Source organism: Erithacus rubecula (genome assembly GCF_903797595.1).
Source record: "Erithacus rubecula genome assembly, chromosome: 2".
Lineage (NCBI taxonomy): Eukaryota > Metazoa > Chordata > Aves > Passeriformes > Muscicapidae > Erithacus > Erithacus rubecula.
The window spans coordinates 48,429,832-48,451,897 of record NC_136685.1 but is presented as its reverse complement, the minus strand read 5'-3'; the positions used below and the strand labels follow the sequence as shown (position 1 = coordinate 48,451,897).

Sequence of the window (22,066 nt, the reverse complement as noted above, 5' to 3'; positions counted from 1 at the left end):
GAACTAATTCAACTTTATTTAGCAGCCTTATTGAACTGCTAAAAGGAGATGCAAACCTTACTCAGGCTTGCATGTCTTTTAATATGTCGGGACTGAAAATCTGGGATTTTTCTTGGTCTCCTAAAAGCGAAATATACTGTAAACAACCAGAAGTTTTCCTACAGTCTGTTGTTGTAAGCACAATAATCTGTGACAAAGACATTCTTCCAGTCATTCCTTCCATGAAGGTGCCACAGATTTTGGGTGTTAGGGTCCGTAGATCCTTGTTCTCTTTGGGTTGCTTATAAGCTAGAGAACCATGGGGGAGAACCTTTGGTCAGGTTATGTCCTTCAGGTACTGCAGAAAACATTTCTGTTGTTTTCCATTCCAGCAACTTCTTTTTTCATCTGTTCCCAGTAAATATTGTATAAGCAACTGACTTCTGGACAGATTCAACATCCTTATTCCTCTCCCCTTTTAGAAGACTTTAACCCCAAAGAAAAATTAAGAGTGTTGCAAAGATCATGTCAATTTTATGCTAATATTCTGCCCTTCATAATGAGATATTCCAATCCCAAATCCTATTCTTCTCAAGCTTTATGTTCATATGTGCTGTGGATAGGGATAGTAAATTGAGCTTAAATTTCTTGCTCCATAGAGTCTTTCAGATTTTCCATCACCTCTCTTCCTAAGGATCTGAATTTAGATCTCCAGCATTCTTTAGTGCGTATTAATTTACCTCCAAATCATTTATTCTTAATAAAAACCAACCAACCAAGAAAATTAAAGATAGCAGCTCTTGAACTTGCATGTGAGAACTTATGGTAAAACATAGGAATTTTCTTCAGCTTTTATAAGTGCAATGTTTGATTGAAGCAGAGTGTTTACAGTCAACTCTGGAATCCTTCAATATTTTGTAAGCTCTGCATTCACTGAGATAGCTCTATTAAAACATGTTGGCAAAAAATACAGTGAGCCTTTGAGGCAGTGTCATTGTTTGTGATGTGTGTGTGCTGCAGTCTTTAGCAATTGCAACAAAAAGTTGAAACTACCTGCAGGACTTTCCCCATAGGATAAACAACCCATGACTGTTGTGCTGTAGTAGTATTTTTAGTTCAGGATAACAAACTGCTGATATTGTATTTACAAAAGGAGTTTTTAGAATAATACTAAATAGATGTTTACATTATTGTGTCCTTGATTTTCCAAGGAAGCTTTTGTCAGAATTCAAGTGGAACAGTGTGTCTTTATGTTATGCAGAAATAGCAATTGCAGATCAGAAATTCTTTCTTCTGTTCCCCAAATCTGTTTGGAGCCACTGTAAGAAGTGTGAATGCACATGAATGTGCATGCTGGTGTGTAAATATTTGGTTTGAATTTGAAGGGATGTTTTTTCCACTAATAAAGAAAATACTTGTATGTTGATATAACATATGTAATGTTCATCTCTAATGGAAGCACTGTCAGAACTTTTATTATCTTAGTGTCTTCTTTTCAGAGAAAATTTAGGTTGTTCATTTGTCATTTTAATGTACAATAATTGAAAGTCCATCTTGGTGTTGCCATCAACAATGGAATTGCTAATTGTTTTTCATATATTTAATAAACTGAAGTGTGGTTGATGGAGTTAAACATTTCTGACACTACTCTTGCAAAAAAGTAATCTGTCCAAGATTTTCACTCCTGAATTTCTAGTCTCTAACAGAAGTCACAGAATCAGCTGAGTTGGAAGGGACAGTCAAGGATCATTGAGTCCATCTCCTGGCCCTGCATAGAACCATCCCCAGGAGTCACACCTTGTGCCTGAGAGCAGAACTGCTGTCATAAGAATCCTTTGTATTTTCTTTTAAACTCCTCTGAAACATCTGGATCATAGAATATGATCCAGTAACACTGGTTATATTAGAGGATTTAAAAATGTTTGATGCATTTTCTATTTTTTGGTCTTTTTTGGCTTAAAACTTTCCATGTAGGAATTAGGTTAGTGCTCATGGTTGTTACCTATTAGAATAGTTTTAACCACTTGTGTTTTTAAAAGCAATATTCTTATGCAGTTTTGAAGCTGTTTCAGTTACCTTCCTTTTGTATACTACTCTTCAAGGAAAAAGAAAATCCTTCAGGAATGTAGGTGTTTTATGAGCATACTGCAATAATTTAAGAAATTTGCAAACATTTCCATTTATTTCATAGATGATTACACACACCCAAATGAAAATTCTCTTTATTTTGTTTGTAAGAATTAAATTTCCATGAGATAATTGCAAGACTTTTAAAAACTTCAAAACTAATACACTTAAGCTGCTATAATTTAAGAAAATCAACATTTTTAGTGTGTTGGTAGGCCACATAAATGTTACCTGAAAATTTGAGGTTTTACAGCACTTCTGACTGTACTGTGCAATGAACCTGCCTAAGTGTCTTTTGTCTAGTTTTTCCTTTGGAAAAGGCGGTGTCCTGTGAAAACCCTCTATTTATATATTAACTACATGTGTTTTGCTGTCTTTCAAATTTGATTAAAATATTTTCAAAGATCCTGATAGGCACTTAGATAAATTCTTTCAAATGATGGAAATCAATTTAGTGCTTGAGTTTCAAAGTACTGCCTAGTAGTTGAATTGTCACTTCTCTTATTAACTCAAGTACTGAATTGAAGTGTTCACCTGCTAGGTCAAGCATGTGGATGCCTTATGACAAAAAGGGAAGAAATGTACATTGTCCCAACTTGGTTCTAATTTTTCTGAATTATGGGCTATTTTAGTCATAACAGAGTTCCCATTTATTATTATAGTATGGCATGTTTCAGTAATCACCATGCTAATAGTCATACAATAAATACATATCTAGTTGCAAATTTAATTTCTGCTTTTTACTGTCTACAGTTTCAGGAATATACACATTTACTTGTTTTATACAAATATTTGTTGTATTGTTTGTGGGCCAAATTTCACTAAGCATATTAATGAGGATTAATGAGTTTGTATATTCTTCAAAAAAGAATAAATTGTTACTCTTCTGTAAAGTAAATTGCTTTTTTTAGTCCCATGTGTTTTATTAACTATGATTAAAAGTAGCTATGTTATATTTAATTAGCAGTTTCTTTTCACTATAAGAGTGCATAAGAATATAAATTACACGTGTAGGTTTTTAGTTTTAATTTAGTAGTCCTTTGCAATGCAAAATTAATTGTGTTACTGTTGGAGTTGGAACTGTAGCAGTAAACTCATGTTTAGCTCTTGTAGTGAAACTTCTTAGCATTATCAAAATGCAACTTTTTAAAAACTTTTTTGAGACTTATTCAGTGTAAATTAATTTGTGTAAATGTTTTAGGCAATTAATCAAGATTTTAAAAATTGTGATTTAATGTATGTTAGCTTAAAATAATTGGAAGAATAATTAATTGTCTTTATTATATTTTTTTCTTCATTGTTTTTCTGGCATAGCAAGCATCAGACTGAGGGTGGAGGTTCTGTCTTTCTCCTCCTCCTCATTCCCAAAAGAGCTTGTGCTGCTCTTTAACTGCTTGTGTCAGTTTTCCTGTCATCATAGCTAGCTCAAGAGGTCTCTAGCTCTCTCCATTGCCACCTCAAGCACGTGTTGTTGCTCCACCTTACTTGTGCTGCTGCAGGTGCTCCTGCCACTGTCTGCTTAAACAGCGCAGTGGTACTGAGTGTTCTTATGGTCCCTTCCGATCCATGCCGTTCATTGATTCTGTGCACTATTCAGTTTAAAACCAGCACACCCACCTGGGCAGGAGGTGCCTGCAGTTAGGGGGAACAGGAGCTGGAGCTTCATTCCTGTTAAGTGGAAGTGCTGCCAGGGAAATGGTAGCATGGTCTTTAAACAGGAAATCCCACAGGTAGCAGCAGTTGTTACTCACAAAATACACTCTATTGCTTTGCATTCTTGTGAGAAGTATCCATATGCTTTATACCCTATTTATGAAACCAACAGCAGCTGTTTTAGGATAGCATTTACTTAGAATAATATTCATTGTTGCTATCCTAAATTCCTAATATGGCTTACCTCGTATGGGCTCCCTCCATGCAATTTGTGTAAAGGCTTTCTCATAACCTTAGTTTAAACTTGTATGGTGTCATGTGTTCAGTTGCCATAGTCTCAGATTTGCAGAATTGAGGAATCAGGAGCAGTTTGGATAATGATTTGTCAATGAGAGCTCTTGCTAACTTCCTGGCTAGCGTCCTATGAAGGTGGGAGATAAGATTTCCTTCATAGTGAACAGATGTCAGTATAAGATTTAGCTACACAGTATTTGCAGACTCAAAGTTCCATAGCAAGAACTGAAGAAGAATATTATGGTCATCATTGAATACAGAATTTCCCAAATGAAATACTCCTATTGCATAAATGTAAGTCATGTGATGGCATAGGTGGTTTTATATTGAGGTTGTTTGGAAACAGCCCTTAAACTTCATGTTCTTTTGTTAGTATAATTTTCGGATGGTGTCAGGTTTTTATTCTATGTAGGTTTTTTTGGTTTAGTTGGGTTTTTTGATTGGTTGGTTGGTTTTGTGGTGTGTTTGTCTTATTGTTTCCCTTTCCTGTCTCCATACACAGACAAATGGGTTAAGAGGTGATAGTTTAATTATAGTTAATTTTCATTGCATATTGAAACCATGTAATAAATTCTGAAGTAATCACTGGAGAATATAGAGATACTAGGAGATTCTCTTTTTGTTTACACTGAATATATTCTCAGTAAAGCTATTAAAATTTAATTTAAGTTAGGAATGGTGTTAAGAATGTAAAAGTTCAATGCATATTTTGAGTTGTTCCCCCATAAAAATATGAATAAATATGCAGGAATTTAAATAGCTTTACTTTCCCACATGTTGTTATTTAGTTAGATAACATAGTTCCATATTTTGTTGATTGCCTCTAGCATTTAAATGGGTTTTTACTTCTTGCAGTTTTGGCAGAATTATTTGAAAAGTTCGTGTCACATCTTTCTGAAAGCAGAACAGATTGTTATTTCAGCACGGAAAGCTATAAAGGTCAGTCTCCTAATAATTTATTGCCATGCAGCCTCTTCATATTTAAATTGCCTTTTTTTCTAAATGTATCTGTATCATTTTGGGGATTGTTTACAATGTTCTTTAACAGTTCAGAAATTCATTACTTCACTGGTGGGAAATACCTCACTTTGGAGGAAAAAATGATATGCTAGAGTGAACAGAACAGATAATTATTAGTGATAGGCTTTCATATTCCTATGTGTATAATTGAAAGATGAAGATGCTGAACAGGTGAGGGTGTAATTCAGAGTATTTGTTGACACCTATTATAGATGATTTTCAAAGCTGGTGGCATAAATATTTAAGACGGTGTAAGCAATCTGGTTCACCTCTTGAAAGCCCCACAAAGGTATACATTTTATATTGTGTTAAAGGATATATATTAAAGAACAGTTATTGTTGTCAGAGTAATCTGAGTGTCAGTTCTGTACAGATGTGCTTACTGCCAAGAATAAAGAGTGAATGATAAAGTTGATTTATTCAGAGTATAAAGTAATGTGTTTTAGTACTTTGATGCACTGTTAAAATTAGAAGATTTAGAACCAATGTTAATATCTGCTGGAAAAATGCACTTTCATTCTTCAATGTTTGTCCACAACTCTTCTGTCAGGTTATAGTTCAGCCATTATTATGTTACTAACTGTGGAGAATCAAGCTTGCTTTGGGGAGAGTCTATTATTTATGCTGGTATTTTACTCTCTTATCCATAGGATGCAAATATAGTATCCTTGGAGACTTGGGGCCTGCCTTTGAAGTTTCAAAACATAAAACCTCTTTAGAAATTTTAGAAGCTGTCTTTCTTTTTATGCAGTGGCCTTTACCTTCCAAAAGCTTGCTAACAGAATACCATCAATTACATTTGAAAATCTGTCTCTGGTTTTTGAAGAGAGTTGTTGATGGGACAGTTATTTCTATCACAATGTAACTCTTTCTTAAAAAATACTGAAAGTGTTTTGTCTTGTCCTGTATTACTTTTCAACTTCCCATGAGGCATAATGAGCAATAAAATAATTCCATGGACTCACAAGGCCTGCTGATCATGTATTTCTGAGACTTCCTAATTCAAGTAATAATTTTGGTTGTTCCTTTAAAAGCTCAAACTGCAAAAACGAACTAGAGGAAGAACGACTATCTAAATGTGCATCCTCTAGATGGATGCCTTGCCCAGCAAAGGTAGCAATCCTGCTCTTCCTTAATTATGATAGCTAAGTGCTTCCATCCAAGGTGAAAGATCTCTAAAGAAAAGCAGTAGGCCTTACTCCATTGACTTAGTCATCAAGTACCTTATTTTTAATCCACTGCTCTCAACTTTTTGGTGAAAGCTGGGATTTAAAATACATTCAGGTAGTTTAAACCTAGGTCTTCTATTTATTTATTTCACCATGAACCACTGATTAGATGGAGGTGGCATCAACACTACATTATTTATCTAAAATTTAATGTCAACTTTGAAGAAAGACCAAGTCTGAAAATCCTGTGACAATTGCATATATTCAATTAATTATCTAGAATGAGAAATCCAAAACAATAGATACAGAAAAAAAGATAACATATGAAAACCTCAGTTCTTGGTTTTCTTGAGCCTTAAAGATTTTCTTTTACTATTAAACCAACTCAGGCTGATATTTTGTTTTGTATTTTCTGAATGAGGGGGGGTTTGGGGTCTTATACAGGTACTATTGAACATTAATTCTGGACAAGTTTGCCTATTCAGTCATCAAATAAGGGCTCCAACATTTAAAGGGTTGTCTAATGAATAGTTTTCATGTGCAAATGCTTTTGATATTCCGTGTGTTTTAGTGAAGACAAGCTTTGAAATGGGAGAATAAGAAGTCTTCTTAGTTGGTAATCTGGTGGTAAGTGTAGGCAAAGGACTGGTGATGCTTTACTGAGTTCTTTCCCTGTCAGCAACAGCACTATCATCATCTTCTTTTGTGAAGAGCTCTCCACCCAGGAAAGTGTGTTGCTCAGGCAAGCAGCACATTCCATCACCAGTTTCTTTTAACTTTTATAGGAAAATAGTTATTAAAACTTCATAGCACCTTTTTCAGATAGGTGAAGCAATAAGGGTGAACCACAAAAGTTAGTTTAGGCCTATAAATTCATCCTGATTGAGATGAAACAAAAGTCTGTAACAGTATCTTTTTCATATACTCCTATAAGAGCCATCTAACCCAAATCCTAAAACTAGTTACAATAGAGACATTTTTCTGTATGAGATAAAGCTAGAAGGTAGCATCTTTCTGGCTCCACACCTAAGTAAGCCAGTGTGAACTTTGAAATTGTGTGTATCCACCATTCTCTTCAATATATTTGGGTCTGAGGAACTGAAAACCAGTTTCATATAGATGTTTCATTTCAATGAAGGAAAGTCACATGTTTCATTAAAGTGGATTCAGTACAGTACATAGATACTCAGTGTTTATCGTGTTTCCTGAAATGAGAATTTGATTATCTTAAAAAAATGACAGCTTTGTAAACCTGTAGCTAGTTGTAATTAGAATAACACAGTCATCCATCTGCTGTGGAACCCCTCAGGATTTCAGTCTCTTATAAAATTTGCAAATATGGAAAAAATTAAATTAGATTGGGTTGTTACCATTTTCAAGATAAGAGAGAAGGAAAAAATATCTGACAAAACACTATGCAGTTGCAATGTTCAATTATAAACAGTAACACAAATCTTACATAATGTTTATTTTCTGCTAGCAGCAATGATACTGCTGTGATGTTTATTCAGATGACTGAATCTGTGTATATGTTAATGATCTCTGTCTGTCCCCTTTCCTAGAATTAATAATTTCTACTTTGCTATTTGTCTTTCTCCTTTACAAACCCTAAAATATTGAAAACCAAATCACTCGTGTCTAGCTGTAATAGGTAATAAAATGGCAAGAAACTGAAATTTACTGTAGCAGTAAAATACCATGCATTTGTATGTTACTCATATGAAGATCCTAAAATAGCGTTTTTCTCTTTCTGTTAGCAAATTCCAGTTCGGTGTAACAGAAATACTTCGTGAAAATCTTACTGTTTTCTCTAGGTTTTGACAAACCCATTTATCAGAGAAAGGTGATATCATCTAATGTATTGGTATCTGTGCTTCTCAATTGATTGCCATGACGTGTGGCAGACTCCCCCAACTTGGGACTGCTGTAGCATTTTGTGATCAGCAGGATTTTATTGGGAGCTCTGCTTTTGCAGATGACCTTGCAGTCGAGTCCTCTGTTTCCACTGGACTTTGTCTCTGAAATAGTTCTGCCATGTACTGCCAAAGGGACAGAACCTCAGGGATTTCATGTCTTGGCCATAAAACTCAAATGTCATGGTGTGTTCTGTCTCCTAGATGAGCCTTAGTTCTCTGAACAAAATCTCGTAGGAGCTTTCTGCCATTTAATGAGCTTTTAATCTTTGAAGGGTCATATGGGTCAGGTAACAAACTGAGAAATTTTAAAAATACCAGTGGGAAGGCATCAGTATAGGGCTGTTCAGAAGAAGCAGCAAATGAGAACTGCAGGATTACAACCTGAAATTGGGATGAAAGGGAAGGAGAAGGAAGGGAATTCTTCCATTCTTTGTGCATCATTTGATAAATGTGTTTCTTCAAACTGTCTACCATTTTGAAGATGTTGTTTTCAGAAAGAATTTTACCCATTGCCAATTTAGGTAACTGGACTGAAATACAGTTCCTTCTTAATGAAGCTGTTGCTAGAAACAGCTTCAGTATTTGTGATGATCATAATGAAGTGCTAGAAATGAATATTTTGATCCTGTGTTGGTATGTGTAGAGTACTGATGACATAACATACTATATATACTATAACATACTATATTCAAGGTAGAATTACACGAGATTACCTCTGAGAAGCCATCAACATTTTCCAGCAATTACTCTTGGATCTTGTTTACATTGTCTCCATTCCCAGTTCAAACCCAAGAAAAGTAATACTTTTCTTTTAAAAAAGATTTTTTAATAGACAATTCTAACAATGAATATGAGGTCAGACTGTCAGAAGTATTCTAGATGAGTAGCTTGGTGAAGGAGGTGACAACTTGAAGAAATAGTAGCAAAATGGTGGAAGACAATATGGAGATAAACTCATGAATTTTGCTCTGACACAAGTCCAAGTAATGTTTAAAATAGAAAACTTTCCTAAGAACATCAGAATGAGAAAGGATAGTTACTGACAAAACAAAGATTAATATTGACTGCTTGGGTATATGCCAATGGACAGGGTCAGTGTTTAGGGAGCTATTGAAGAGTAAGTGAAAACCTGCTGGTTTGTTAACTAAAATAATAAATCGTAGGAAAAAAATATGAGTTCCACAATTTCAGTTTATATGGACAAAGCCATGGACTAGAAATCTGATAACAAATATACCTATATACTTCTAAGTATTTTAAAGCATTTGTGGGAATTATGCAGGTCGCTCTGGCCATCATGGTATTTGCAGAATCTTTACTTGAACATTTTCTTTGAATCAAAAGTCTTTTTTGTCCATAGAAAGAAACCTAATCTTTCTTATCATCACTGAAGTTAAAATTTAGCATCATTAGCATATTGCAAAGATTATTTATGTAGACATAAAACCATTTGGCCTGGGCCCCAGGAAGTGAAAGAGCTAAACCAATAATGTGAGTCACAGCTTTAGTAATATTCTTAAGACAAAAGGGAAGCCAGTGGTGTCTTTGGCGTAAGAGCACTTTAAACTGGGAAATAAATTAAATGTTATGCAAAGACCATACAAGTTACCTGAAATACACTGTAAAGCTGCTTCAGCTTGACATCCTGTAATTTCAGTATGAGTGCAATATAGCCCATTTTCTGACTTAAACACATAAAAGCTTTGTCATGGTAAGAGGGAAAATGAATAAGAAAGTAAGCTTTCATATAAATTGTAATGTTAATTGAAGTGTAGGCTGATCATAAAGAATGCCACAGGACTGTGCATGGCAGTTAACTTACACTGGCGTGTTTATAGCTATAGACTGAGCAGTTGCCTTTGGAAATCATGCCTCATGGGAGTCTCTTTTTGTGCTTCTGAATGCTACAAAACATTTTGGAAAGTGCTGTCCATTGGAGTGCTTTTTAAGAATTTCCTTAGATTATAAATCAACTCCTACAGAATTCTGATATCCTTCAAGTCACTAGTTTAATTTTGGTTTCTGTTTTTCAGCATTTTTCATTTTTTAAAAAAAGAATTGTGAAATATCTGTTCAACATAGATTATTTTGCTTTAAGATAAATAAAAAGGAAGCTGCCAAAGTATGTTGTTCATTCCATTTAATGATAGCCAGTGTGCTGTATCATAGTATTAATTCGCAGTTCAGAGGTGGTCTGGCCTTTGAGGATGAATGGCATTCCTATATAGACAACTGATTTTTCTCCATACCATTGTTATGAAACCTTTTGTGTTTCAAGACAGTTACATCAGGTGTATTGAAAAATATTTGTGAAAAAAGTTTTGTATAAAATTAACTTAGTGCGTTAAATCAGATGTATGAGCATCATCACAATAGTACAGTCAACAAGCAAGCTTTTTGTACATGGATTGCAATATTCAGTATTTAAATATTCCACTTGTTTTTCATAGCATTTTTCTAAGTTTAATGGAGCATTTATGATTTCTAGGTCCAGTTTTTAATCAGGGGGAAGTAGTCCTTTGTGAATTCTAAATGACTTTACAGTGTTCTTAAGCCTAGTTTTCCCACTTTCTTAAGTGGTAAACAAAGGGGAAAATAAAAAGTTTTGATCCACGACAAAGAAATACAATTTGTGAATTAGCAGAGTACACAGCTGTGATTATGCCAAATACAGTAGTGTCTGAAAGCAAGAAGTTTTGCCTTGATAAGGTACTGTGTGATATTATTATTCAATCCAGACTTCAAGTTAATTTTGTCTTCCTTTACAATACAGAGAAAAATAACAGAAGGAAGTGGGATGGGGGGGAAAAGCCCTTTCCAGCCACTAAGAAATAGCTGCAACAGAGAAGAAAAGTCAATGAAAATCAGTGAAACCAGTTATGTTCTTTTAATGTTAATGGACAGTGAGCATTCAGTACTTGCTGTAAACTGTTACAGAATGGACACTGGGCTCATAGAGCAGGTTGTGATACAGCTTTTCCTCATTACACCCTTGCTGGACTGAGATACTTGCCTTGCCATCCACAAGAAGATCCACTTCAAAATGGAAGCAGGACTGCATTGGAGCTTAGAACTCATTTCCTCTCCTTGCCCTCTGCTGCTGTTAAACATAGTGGTATTAGGACTGAATTAGTCATTAGCCATAGCCAACTCATTTAAATTCCACCTGTTTTCTAGGATGTATCTATGCTTCTTGCTTTCCCACTTGCATACACAAATTTGGAAATGAATTGACTTAGTGTGGCAATTGCAGCCTGAGTAAACAGATAACTTTGAATAGGAGCTGTCAAAAGTTATGAATATTTCAGTTATCTCTGTGGGGCTTTACCTGAAATGCCCTATGAATTCATATGTATTCTTTCAAAGATTGCACTGCTGGTGTGCTATGCAAAAGATATTTGAACTTCTGTTCTTGGGATTGCAAAAAGCCTCTCAGATGTGGGTTTACTGTTTCAGTCCCATCAGATTATTAAATAGGATAATTTTGCTCAAAGAGAGTTGATTTTTGTTATGCATAAGTATATTGTTAAAGGTACAAGGTTAATTTCTCACAACCGTAACACTTAAATTATTGCTCTCTGTGAAAGTTATAAAACAGAGTGGGGTTTTATTCTTGCCATACTTCCTCTGCTTAATTTTATTGCTTCATTGTTGAATTTAATTTTGCTGTATTATTATTTTCTTCATAAAAATTCTAACCTACCTCATCTCATATGAGCAGAGTCTTCTTTTTGATGTTTTTTGGGGGGGTTTTGTCTTTCTCCCCCCCCCCCACCTTTGAGTCCTTTTCTCCCTGAACTTGTAACTGTTTCATCTTTAATACCTTAGTCCCTGTTTGTGTGCTAGGAACATAGTTGTGTTTACCTATATAAATAGCCAGGGAATCCTTTATTTTCTCTGGCAGGTTTCTTTGTTTGAGGATATAGAAAAAATGCATAAGAAGCTTCTGTGTGATCTTCTTACCTAAATTTTTACATTTATCGTTTAAATGAATAGACTTTAACTTCTACTGCCATATCTATTACATTTTTAACAAATGTTGTCAGTTGCTGTTTTTAAGTAGCACTTTCAAAGTATATTAAAGTTTTATTCCCTAAGCTTTGTAAGTCATAATTTTTGTCTGTGGTATAGTTATCTTGGATGATAACATGTACCTGATAGAGAAAACATCCATTTAAAATTTAATTTAGAATTTGAAATTTTGAGGAAATGCTACAGCAGCAGTTGCTTTAAATAATTATTTATTAATTTTTCCAGCCTGGATTTTTAATTTAAACAACTGCAGAAAATTGAGTATATATTATTGTATGAAAAAATGCATGTAAATACAGGATTTAATTAATTTGTAAATCCCTCCGTTTTAAAGTTTTCTGTGATTCATATAAAAATAGAATTTTTGTTAATAAAGTTGGAATTACAGCTAGGAAATTTTAAGGCCTCTGGAATGGAAGAAAGTGTCTCAGAGTAGGCAGCCTTGTCTGATTTCTAGGCTGGAAAGGATAAAGTTCTACTAAGATATGGGGTTGAAAAAATGTCACTTGCTGTAAATCTAATGAAAACCATCATGATAGCCATACTAGCCATGAAGAGTTCCTTACAAAGTGGGTGATTTTCATTTTTAAAAGTCTGTGAAGAATGGAAATTCTTTATGAATCCTTTCCAAACACTACCAAAATAATTTTGAATAGGAGACAGTTCTCCAGAATTGGTATTCATATACAGAAAGAGTTTTACATTAGCATTCAGTTCATATCATGTATCTTATAATACTTAATTTAATTTATTTTATTTTGTTTTAGCCATGGATGCAGATGTGAAGAAAGAAAGCCTTTCATCTGTGCAGCAGCTTGGTGTTGAAATGACAGTCAGGTACATGGTATTAAAATATTTCCCTTGAGTATTTCTAGGATTTGTTTGATTTTCATGGAATGACTTAATAATACTTAATCCATCAACTCATTGCCTTATACCATTTAAATCTAAGATAAACTTTAGGAAAATGAATTCCAGCTGGAATTGAAAAAGGTATTAGTACATAATTAAATTATCTTTACAGTTTATGTATGTTATTATCCTCTATTTTTGTAAAGACTAATTGTAACGTGCTAGTAAGATTCACCATAAAATTGCATTATCCTGAATTATGTGTCTTTTTTTCCCCTACATTATTTCTCTAAATGCTTCTGTTTAGCTGAGCTTAGTTTTATGCCATTTAAACATTTTATTTGGCTGGCAATTTGCAGAGCTGGGATAAAGGAGAAGCTTAGATGTCTGTACTTCCACAGATTGCTATCTTTAGCATTAATGTTTGAATTCTGGTTATAATAATTAATGTACAATAATTATATACAATTCAAAATATTGTATGTGTAGAAACTGAGTCGTGTTAGAATACTTCCCACCATGATCTCTAAAATTGAACTAAAGAGAATTTGAGTGAGTATTTGTAAAAATGAGCAGCAGATGTTTGGTGTTGTATCCTTCCTAGATAGAGCATAGAAGGTTTTATGTAATCATTTATGTGTGAATCTACAAAATAGTTTTAGTGATGAACAACTTTATGATTATTTAACTTTTAAATACAGGTTTATTAAATATGAGTTCTTTCTTAGGAATTAAGGAAAATAATATTTAAACAGATTTGTTTTGGGTTTTTTTAACTCTTTGAAATAGATATGGAAAATACTTAAACTTGCTAAAAGAAGATGCTGAAAAGGGGCTGTGTTTCGTGTTAATGAATTGTGAGGAGTTTCTGAAACAACAGCAAAGAACTGTGGTATCTTCTCTTTGTATCCTTTCCTGATGATATAAGTTCTGTTGTCTAAAAATTTCAGTGGAATTTGAACTCCTGGTTTTACATTTAATAGTGGTGTAGATGTGTAATATTTATGGAAAGAAAAAAATTAAAAGAGCACCTTTACTTTGAAATTATAGTAAGTTAAATACATACCCAATGCACTCAAGAAAATGTTCACTCTTTTGTTCCCATACTTTGTTAGAAGTACAAATCCCATTCACATTTGTCATCAACTTATTTGGAGTGGGATCACATCTTTAAGTTTGATAAAGAGCCTGCAGCAATATACCTTTGAACATTAATAAGTATTTGTGGTACTCTCACAATACCAACACTGTTAATGATACTGCCCATGTAGTGGTAAGTGTGATAAGTAGAAGCAGTCTGACCAACAAAAGTGGCTAGACTTTTGGTTCTTTTGGATCAACTATGGAACTTTCTGTAAAAAATTAAAACAATTAACAGCTTTTCAACAAGTTTTGCTATATCCTTTTCTGTTAGATTTGCATGCCACTATTAAATTATACTTCAGGTGTATTAGTCAAAATGTGCCAAATCTCATTTTTAAGGCTTTTTATTTAAGTTCCTTTTTTCTTCAATAATTGTAACTCCTGTTTTGCTCCTCAACTATGCTCCTTTCTTGCACTTTGTAAGCCCACTTGGTTTGGTGCAGGTTTTTTTTCATTTACTTGCTTTTTGTTTACTTTTACTGATTCAGCTTGACTACTTATGTACTAAAACAATTACTGTATGGGGAAAATATAAATTAAATTGTTTCTCTTAGTTGAATTTGAGAGACTACTGTGCCTTGATGCTGCCTTCTGTGCAGCTCTGTTTTCCTTGGTTATGTCAAACAACCCAGCTCCTCACTCAATGTGCATGGGCCTGGGAAAGAGAAGAGCTGTGGTTGCTGAAGGAGAGTAGGAGAGTGAGAAGATCTCTGCCCAAGTTCCTTAACTTCCTATTCAGGCTGCTTGCAGGAGCACTATGCTGGTTATGACTGGTTTGCATCTTCCATCTTCCTCATAATGTCAGGGGACAGGGAGAAAACACTGACATTTCTGCAGCAATTTTCATGTCTTCTGGTTTCAGCATTCCTCTGGCTACCAAGACTGCATTTATCTGTAAGGATTTATAGCCTGTTTCTTACTGAAAGACTCCTTTGAACGTTTACAAATGAGACTTTATTTATCTTACTCATCTCCTTAGTTTGGTTTACTTCTTGAGGTTTTTTTTTGTTTTGTTTCTTTTTTTTTCCCTAGTGCCATATATTTTCCTTAAGGCCCCCTAGCTAAATTCATGACCCTGAAAACTTTCATGGAAAAATGTAGATTTGATATTTGCTTAATTTTTTGTTTAAAAGGAGAGAAGTAGCAGGTGGACTGATAGTGAAAACAGTGTTAATGAATTTGAGAGCTGGTGGTAAAACAGACTTTTTTAGTGGCATTAAATTCTGTGTGAAGTCTGTGATACTGCTAAATGACCTTTGCAGAGCAAGTCCATCCATCTGTTTTTTTGTTTTTTTAAGGGACAGTTTTGAATAATACATTTGAGTATATTTAGTAAATTTTTAAAATTATTACTGCACACATACTATATGATTAACAATTTTAAATTGTCAGTATTCTGGACTGAGGTTGTAGTATAGGAAGCATAATTTCTGTCTTTCATTATGGGTGTTCCCAGCTATTCAAAATAAACCCCTTTTTTCATTGTCATGTTGTCTTAAATATTTTGAACACAAACTAAACTGTAGTGTAGTCTCTACCAGAGAACTCTGGAGTACAAGAAGCACAGATTAGATTCTGTACTTCTGCATGGTGACTTCTGTAGTAATACCAAGTGATCTGTCTTGTCACCAGAAGGGATAATGGTATCGGTCCATTCAGCACTGAGTCTGGCCTGGGGTTGTTCCAGCATAATGAAATTTGTGCTGAAATTTGCTCCATTGTATGAGTGCTAAAAAACCACTGGTGCCATGGATTCATTAACTGGAACTGGGCATTGATATCCAGAGCCTTCCATAGTGATATAACCTCTGCTCCTTTTGCTGCACATAATAGAATTTCACTCACACCCTCCACACATACTGCAAAGATATGTGCAGACAAAAAACAACTTCAAATATAATGGAAGTTCTACTCCACCACTCAATGGAGAGAAAAAATCCAGCAGAAATCAGTCTTTTTTTTCTTTTGTTTTCCTGTTTAAAATATAAAAAGTTTCTCCATCCCTGTTTTGATAATTTAAGCCTGTATACAATAAGGAACTAGACTGCTAATGCACTATAACAATCAGGATGTACTTATTAACACTTTAATTATCTACATGTTTTTCTTGATGGAATTACAGTTGGTTTTTTGTCCTGTTTCCTATCTCTAAAATAATCAGAATTACTTATCTTACATATAAAAGTGTATATTTTTTATATATTGCTCTCAACAAGGCATTAAAAACCAACACATTTCTGTCATCTTTAATCCTGATCCTCAATTTCATTGTTGATGAATGTTGATGACGCTGTTGTTGTTTACCAGATGCACCTGCCTGTTGCAACAGTGGAATATGGCATCCATCCAGTCTATTTTTGCAGTGCTCACCACATTGAAATATTGCTGAAAGCGGAGTTGCCCCTTGTCTGTTCTGCCTTCCACATGTCTGGTTTCACTCCATCCCAGGTACCTGATTAAAGTGTATTAAAGTATTGTCAACCTATTCACTTAAATCTACAAAATCAAGAACACTGAGAAACTACTGGCTGTTTTTAAATGGCACTTGTGTGGGGGTTATAAAACTGAGGGTAACAGATAAGAACAGACAGTGATTTAGAGCATCTGAAAATAGAAAGTAACTGACTCATAGAATAATATCAGTGTACTGAGGCTGATGACCTTTTATTACATGTTCATGCATTGATAAAAATAATATATACTAAATCCTCAGATGTAGCATTTAAAGAGAATATCTTATTCCCTGGAACAATTATCTGCATTTTTCATAGGAGAGAAACGGGTAATTTGCAATAGTTATACTAGGAAGCAGTTCCTGTGATATTAGAAAAAAATTAATTTTATATGAGCTACTGTAACTATTACAATCAGGTAAACACTCTTCTTTCATATTAAGAACACAAGAATAATTATAACAACAGCTTTCATTTTGCTTCTTACAACAATTGTTTGGTAGTATGGAAAGCAATGGATGAAGCATTGTAAACATTTCAGTCATAATGAAGGGTAAAGAGTTCCATGCAAAGGACATCTCACCAGAGTGAGAAAGTGTATTGCTGTGCTAAGGCAAGAAAAATGCTTTTCATCTTACGCCTTCAAAATTCATTTTTGTTGTGAGATTTGCAGCTGAAGAGACTTTTAAATGGGGGCAGATGACAGTGTGGTACATGCACTGCTTAAAGTAGTCAGCTTGGGCTTTGGTTTTTGAGGAGAGAAGAGGAGCAGATTAAGGAATTTATCTCAGCATAGTAGTAAGGTGCTTGTAATAAGGTTCCTGTTATGGGATGAGGAAAACACATGGGGACAGTCACTCCTTCAGCTATTCTTGTACAAGTTACACTATTTTCTTTTGTGTGCACTCGGACTAGGTACTGTTCTAAACTGCTAACAAGGATTTTTTCATTTATTTAATGAATTACTGAAATGTGACTTGTGGGTATCACTTTATCTTCTGTGTGATTTTGCAGTTCTACTGCAGTATTAAAAGCAAACTGAACTGTGGAAACAGTTCTGATGTATTTAAGTGATTGTGTGCTTCAGTAAGTACCTCAAAACAGATTTACTGCCAGACTATGGTTCTTGTCATTTAATTAGAATCATGGTAATTCTGTCGCATATTTTTAAACACTTTAAGGAATGATTAGCAGAAGATTTGTGGTCTAGCACCAAATGAAATGTACATTATGCCTTTTAATACATTGCAATTTAGAACAGGGCTAAGGAGTCACTGTGTTCATACTCACTTCATTAAGTGGAAATGTGTCTTAGGGAAGAGTCTAACATTCATTTATAATGCAGAGAACTACCTTAATTTAAAGGAAAACCCACGTTGAACATGTCATCACTGTCATTACCCTTTAGGCCACATTTAAAACAAAATCTAGAAAAAATCTCTTTTACTTTCATTGGACTTGAATCTCAACCTGAGGAGGTGCTAAAATATACTTGAACAAGTGAGATGCATGGGTTCAGAGTTACATTTAGTCACTATATGCACTAGGAATCTATTCAAAGGCTGTGCATTAAAAATGTGAGTCTTGGCTTCTTTTGGATTTTATCCCTTTTTTCAGCTTGGGTAATATTATAGGGAAGAGGTTCTGTAGTATAGAAAAGAGATAAAGTTGATCAATTATGACTGAATGTATAGAATGATTTAATTATATATAATTTTTATTCTCATCTAGATCTGTCTGCAATGGATAACTCAGTGTTTCTGGAATTACATGGACTGGAGTGAGATCTGTCACTACATTGCCATATGTATTTTCCTTGGTCCTGATTATCAAATATATATGTGTGTTTCTGTGTTCAGACACCTACAGCAAGACATCCTGAAGCACACAGAAGCCCGAGATCTTCAGGTTTTTCTGAAAGTAAGTGTTTCTTAATTTTTCAACTGCTGAGGAGAAGGAAAGCTCTGAATACTAGGGATATATACATTACTTTATCTGAAATGCTTACTAATTTCACTTAGTCATTTTAAATGAGTGAAAGAATACTTCAATTTTATTTGTTCCTGGCTGGAGATTGTGTATAGTATTTTCCAGAAAATAGCTTTCCTGCATTTTGTACTGAGCAATTTTTTTCATGGGCAAAGAAAATGGGCACATTAAGTCATGAGAGCATTTGATTCAGTTCTCTGCATGTGGGTTCAATCTCACTGAATGAAGTGCTCTCCAAACGGGTGGGTTTGCACGGTGGTCTCTTGCTGAAGCTTGTAGAGAGATGTGGCACGAAGCTGAGCAAGCTGATAGTTTGAAGAAATGCCAATTACTATACAACCAGCCTCTAAATTTCATATTCTTTCCCAATTATAAATTATGTTTGGGTTTTTTTGTAGGGTAGTGCATAGCTATAGCTGCAGTCATAAATAGATACAGTTACTCTTCTTCACAGGGACATTTTTGTCTATTTCTCTAGTCTTTCTTCACCTGTCAAAATTTTTTTGAGAAATAGATATCTGCATCTTAGTCTGTTATAAGAATAATAGTTTTCTGACTGGTTTGCATCTAACTTAGATATTCTTAAATATAGAAAAATATCTCGGCCCAATCAGCTTCCCTGAAAATGTTTGATACACAATCTAATGAACATGTTGTTTTGTTTTCCCTGGTTTGTAACATGTCTTAAAAACTGTAAATTGATGGCATTATTGGATAGAATAATGAAGAAATAAAATATAGAAGAGAGAATTTCTGTGTTGCCATATGCAGTATAAACAGACTAGAGGTTTGGCATGATACTGTTACATTAACAAGAAAAGAATGTAAATGAATGCAGTACTGGAATATCTGCAATTTATTGAGTTATCACTGAAGAGAAAAATGGGGCATACTTAACTTGTACTCCTGCTATTGATAAGTCTTAATTAATTGAAACTAGAAGAAATTGAACCGCAGAGTGGTTTGAGTTGGAAGGAACCTTAAACATTATCTAGTTCCAATCCATCTTTCACTACAGCCTTGAACCTGGCCTTAACACTTTCAGCATTCCACAACTTCTTTTCAATGACTCACATCCTCACAGTACAGCTCTTCCTCATACTTAATCTAAATGTAGCCTCTTTGAGTTTGAAGCCCTTCCCACTTGTCCTGTCACTACATGCCATTTAATTCCAGATATGCATGTGAGAATGGAATAGAATAAAATTTTTATATAAATTTATATTCCACCATAGTCAGCCTTCTCACAATGCACGAGGAGCAGCTTGGAAGGTAAAATCTTACTTTACTTTGCTTCTGTTTAGAGGAGAAGAAATAAAACAGCTATTTTGAATTCCTGTTCAGATGCTGAAATGCAATTTTCCAAGCCTGAGTAGATGTTCTCAGGAGAATTCTACTTAGCAGAGATTCACAGTTAATACACCAGAGGTACAGCTTATGTCCATAGAGGCTGGCTCCAGAGTTTTTTGCAGCACAACCTGCCAACAGTGGTAATACTGATTATTAAATAATGAGCACAGAACAGCAACAAATTAACCCTTTTTACCTAATTGTTCTTCAGGCTCCTGTGTTCTGTGGTGCATCTTCCTTATCCCTCCAATACAGTAGCCACGAAAGGAACATTATCTCTTCATTTTCTGAGGGCATTTGTTTTTAATGTTTTGTTATCTTATGTTTGTTATTTTTTTCTGTGGTTTGGAATTAGTAAGAATTATTCACTTGTAGTGGTGCACAATTGATTCTGTTTTTATTTAGGCACTTGTTAAAGATCTTTTATCATTGATTTTAAAAATACACATCTACTCTTTTTCTTTAGAGTCTAGCTGGATATAAAAGTCACACTTACAAACTTATGCCATGTGCTGGTGTAAAATCTTCTTTCAAAAGAATATTTTAGTTCCTGGCTTTCCCTTCTTAAAGCTTACTTAGTTTTTCTTAATGAAATATTCTTCAAAAATGAGGTAAACAATGTGCCCGTGAAATAAAATTCTCTGATACCAAGTGTGTAATTAGAAAAAAAAAAACTGTCTGGAAGCAGATATTGCCAAATCTGTATTTCTAAATAAAACATAATAAAACCTATTTTAAACAGCCAAGCTCTGGCAATCGGAACAAAATAAGCTATCTTTAGACACTTGGAATTTCATTAAATTTGAGTTGTACCTTTTTTTATAGCTAATAGTGCTTTCAATGTGTATTTGTGCAGGAGGAAGCACTGCATGGATTTCGAGTGAGTGATTATTTAGACTACATGGAAAGCTTGGAGGAGATCTACAGACCGATGCTGCTGAAAGACATGAGGACCATAAGAGCAGAGAATGCATAGATGAAGCAAACAAGCACTTTATTTTATAGTTTTGATTACATCCTTTAAAAGGATGTTGATTGATTTATTGATTGGTACATCAGTCATCTAAAATCAGCCAGGCTGTTGAAATGTACATTCTGTAAAATAAATAAGAAGAGTTTTCAGAATATAGTTTTTCAATAAGACATAGCTTTTTGATAACCAGACTTTGCCAGACAGGTTATGTGCACAGCCTTATTTTCAGTTAGCAGAAGGCAGCTTTAGAAGCCACCTGTGTGAAGTGTCTTCCTGATAAAACTTTGAACCTGTTCTCATTGTCTCTTTGTCATCTCCTTCTAGCATCGTCCTAAAGCCTTACTTGGGTCAGACAAAGGGATTTTTTTTATTGTATTTAGAAACAACTGCTTTTGTGTATTCATATGCATGAAAAGTCAACAAATGAAAACAAAATTGTCTGTTACAACTTTGTGGATAACATTGAGAAAATGGGATGTTAGAATACCTGCAGTGTAAAAAGACTTAATATCCCTGTATTTAAAAAAAAAAATAAAAAATTTATGTAATAAAGCATCTGAATGAAATTAGAGTCTTTAAAAATTATTACTTGGCTAAAGAAGAAGGAAAAATGCTATGTTTTTTCAATGCATGCAATAGCATTTTATTTACAGGATGTCCAGAATCTCAAAATATCTTTATTAGAAATTAATGATCTAGTATTTTGGAATTCCAATGGAAACTGCAAACTTTGAATTTAGATTATGCCAATATTGTTACCACATTCCTGGGAGACAAACTAGACATTACTGCAAAGTTTCTGAAAAACAACTTTGCTAGATAAAATTAATATATATATACATGAATTGAGCACATACTCAAATTCAAATTAGAAAACACATTAAAACCTGCAATAAAATTTCTGAAATTATATGCAACCTAAGAGTGAACATTGACAAAGGTTTTGCCACTAACTTCTACTTTCCTGACTGTGCATTTCATTAGTTCACAAGTTCAGCTTTTTTTCTTGCCTAGCAAAAGACATGTTTTAAATATTTTTGCACTTTTGTGAACTGTGTTAGCTCACCTATATGAATAAAAGAGGCTGGCAAGTATGAGAAAGGAATTATGAGAATA

At 34.2% G+C, this 22,066-nt stretch overlaps 1 protein-coding gene across 3 annotated transcripts in view; it reads left to right on the top strand.

Annotated features, from left to right (window-relative positions):
- The window catches only part of TBC1D32 (TBC1 domain family member 32), a 72,239-nt gene extending 50,636 nt beyond the window's left edge, over positions 1-21,603 (top strand). For 2 of the 3 annotated variants that reach the window (XM_079299333.1, XM_079299334.1), the window contains 7 exons: positions 4,909-4,992; positions 12,958-13,027; positions 13,832-13,947; positions 14,925-15,079; positions 16,493-16,633; positions 18,370-18,558; positions 20,834-21,503. In XM_079299333.1, coding sequence (XP_079155459.1) covers positions 4,909-4,992; positions 12,958-13,027; positions 13,832-13,947; positions 14,925-15,079; positions 16,493-16,633; positions 18,370-18,558; positions 20,834-20,953 — 875 coding nt within the window. In that variant the 3' untranslated portion in view covers positions 20,954-21,503. Of the gene's footprint in view, positions 1-4,908; positions 4,993-12,957; positions 13,028-13,831; positions 13,948-14,924; positions 15,080-16,492; positions 16,634-18,369; positions 18,559-20,833 lie in introns of all 3 variants that reach the window. The other variant, XM_079299332.1, reaches the window with a different exon arrangement.
- Positions 21,604-22,066: the final 463 nt, after the last annotated feature.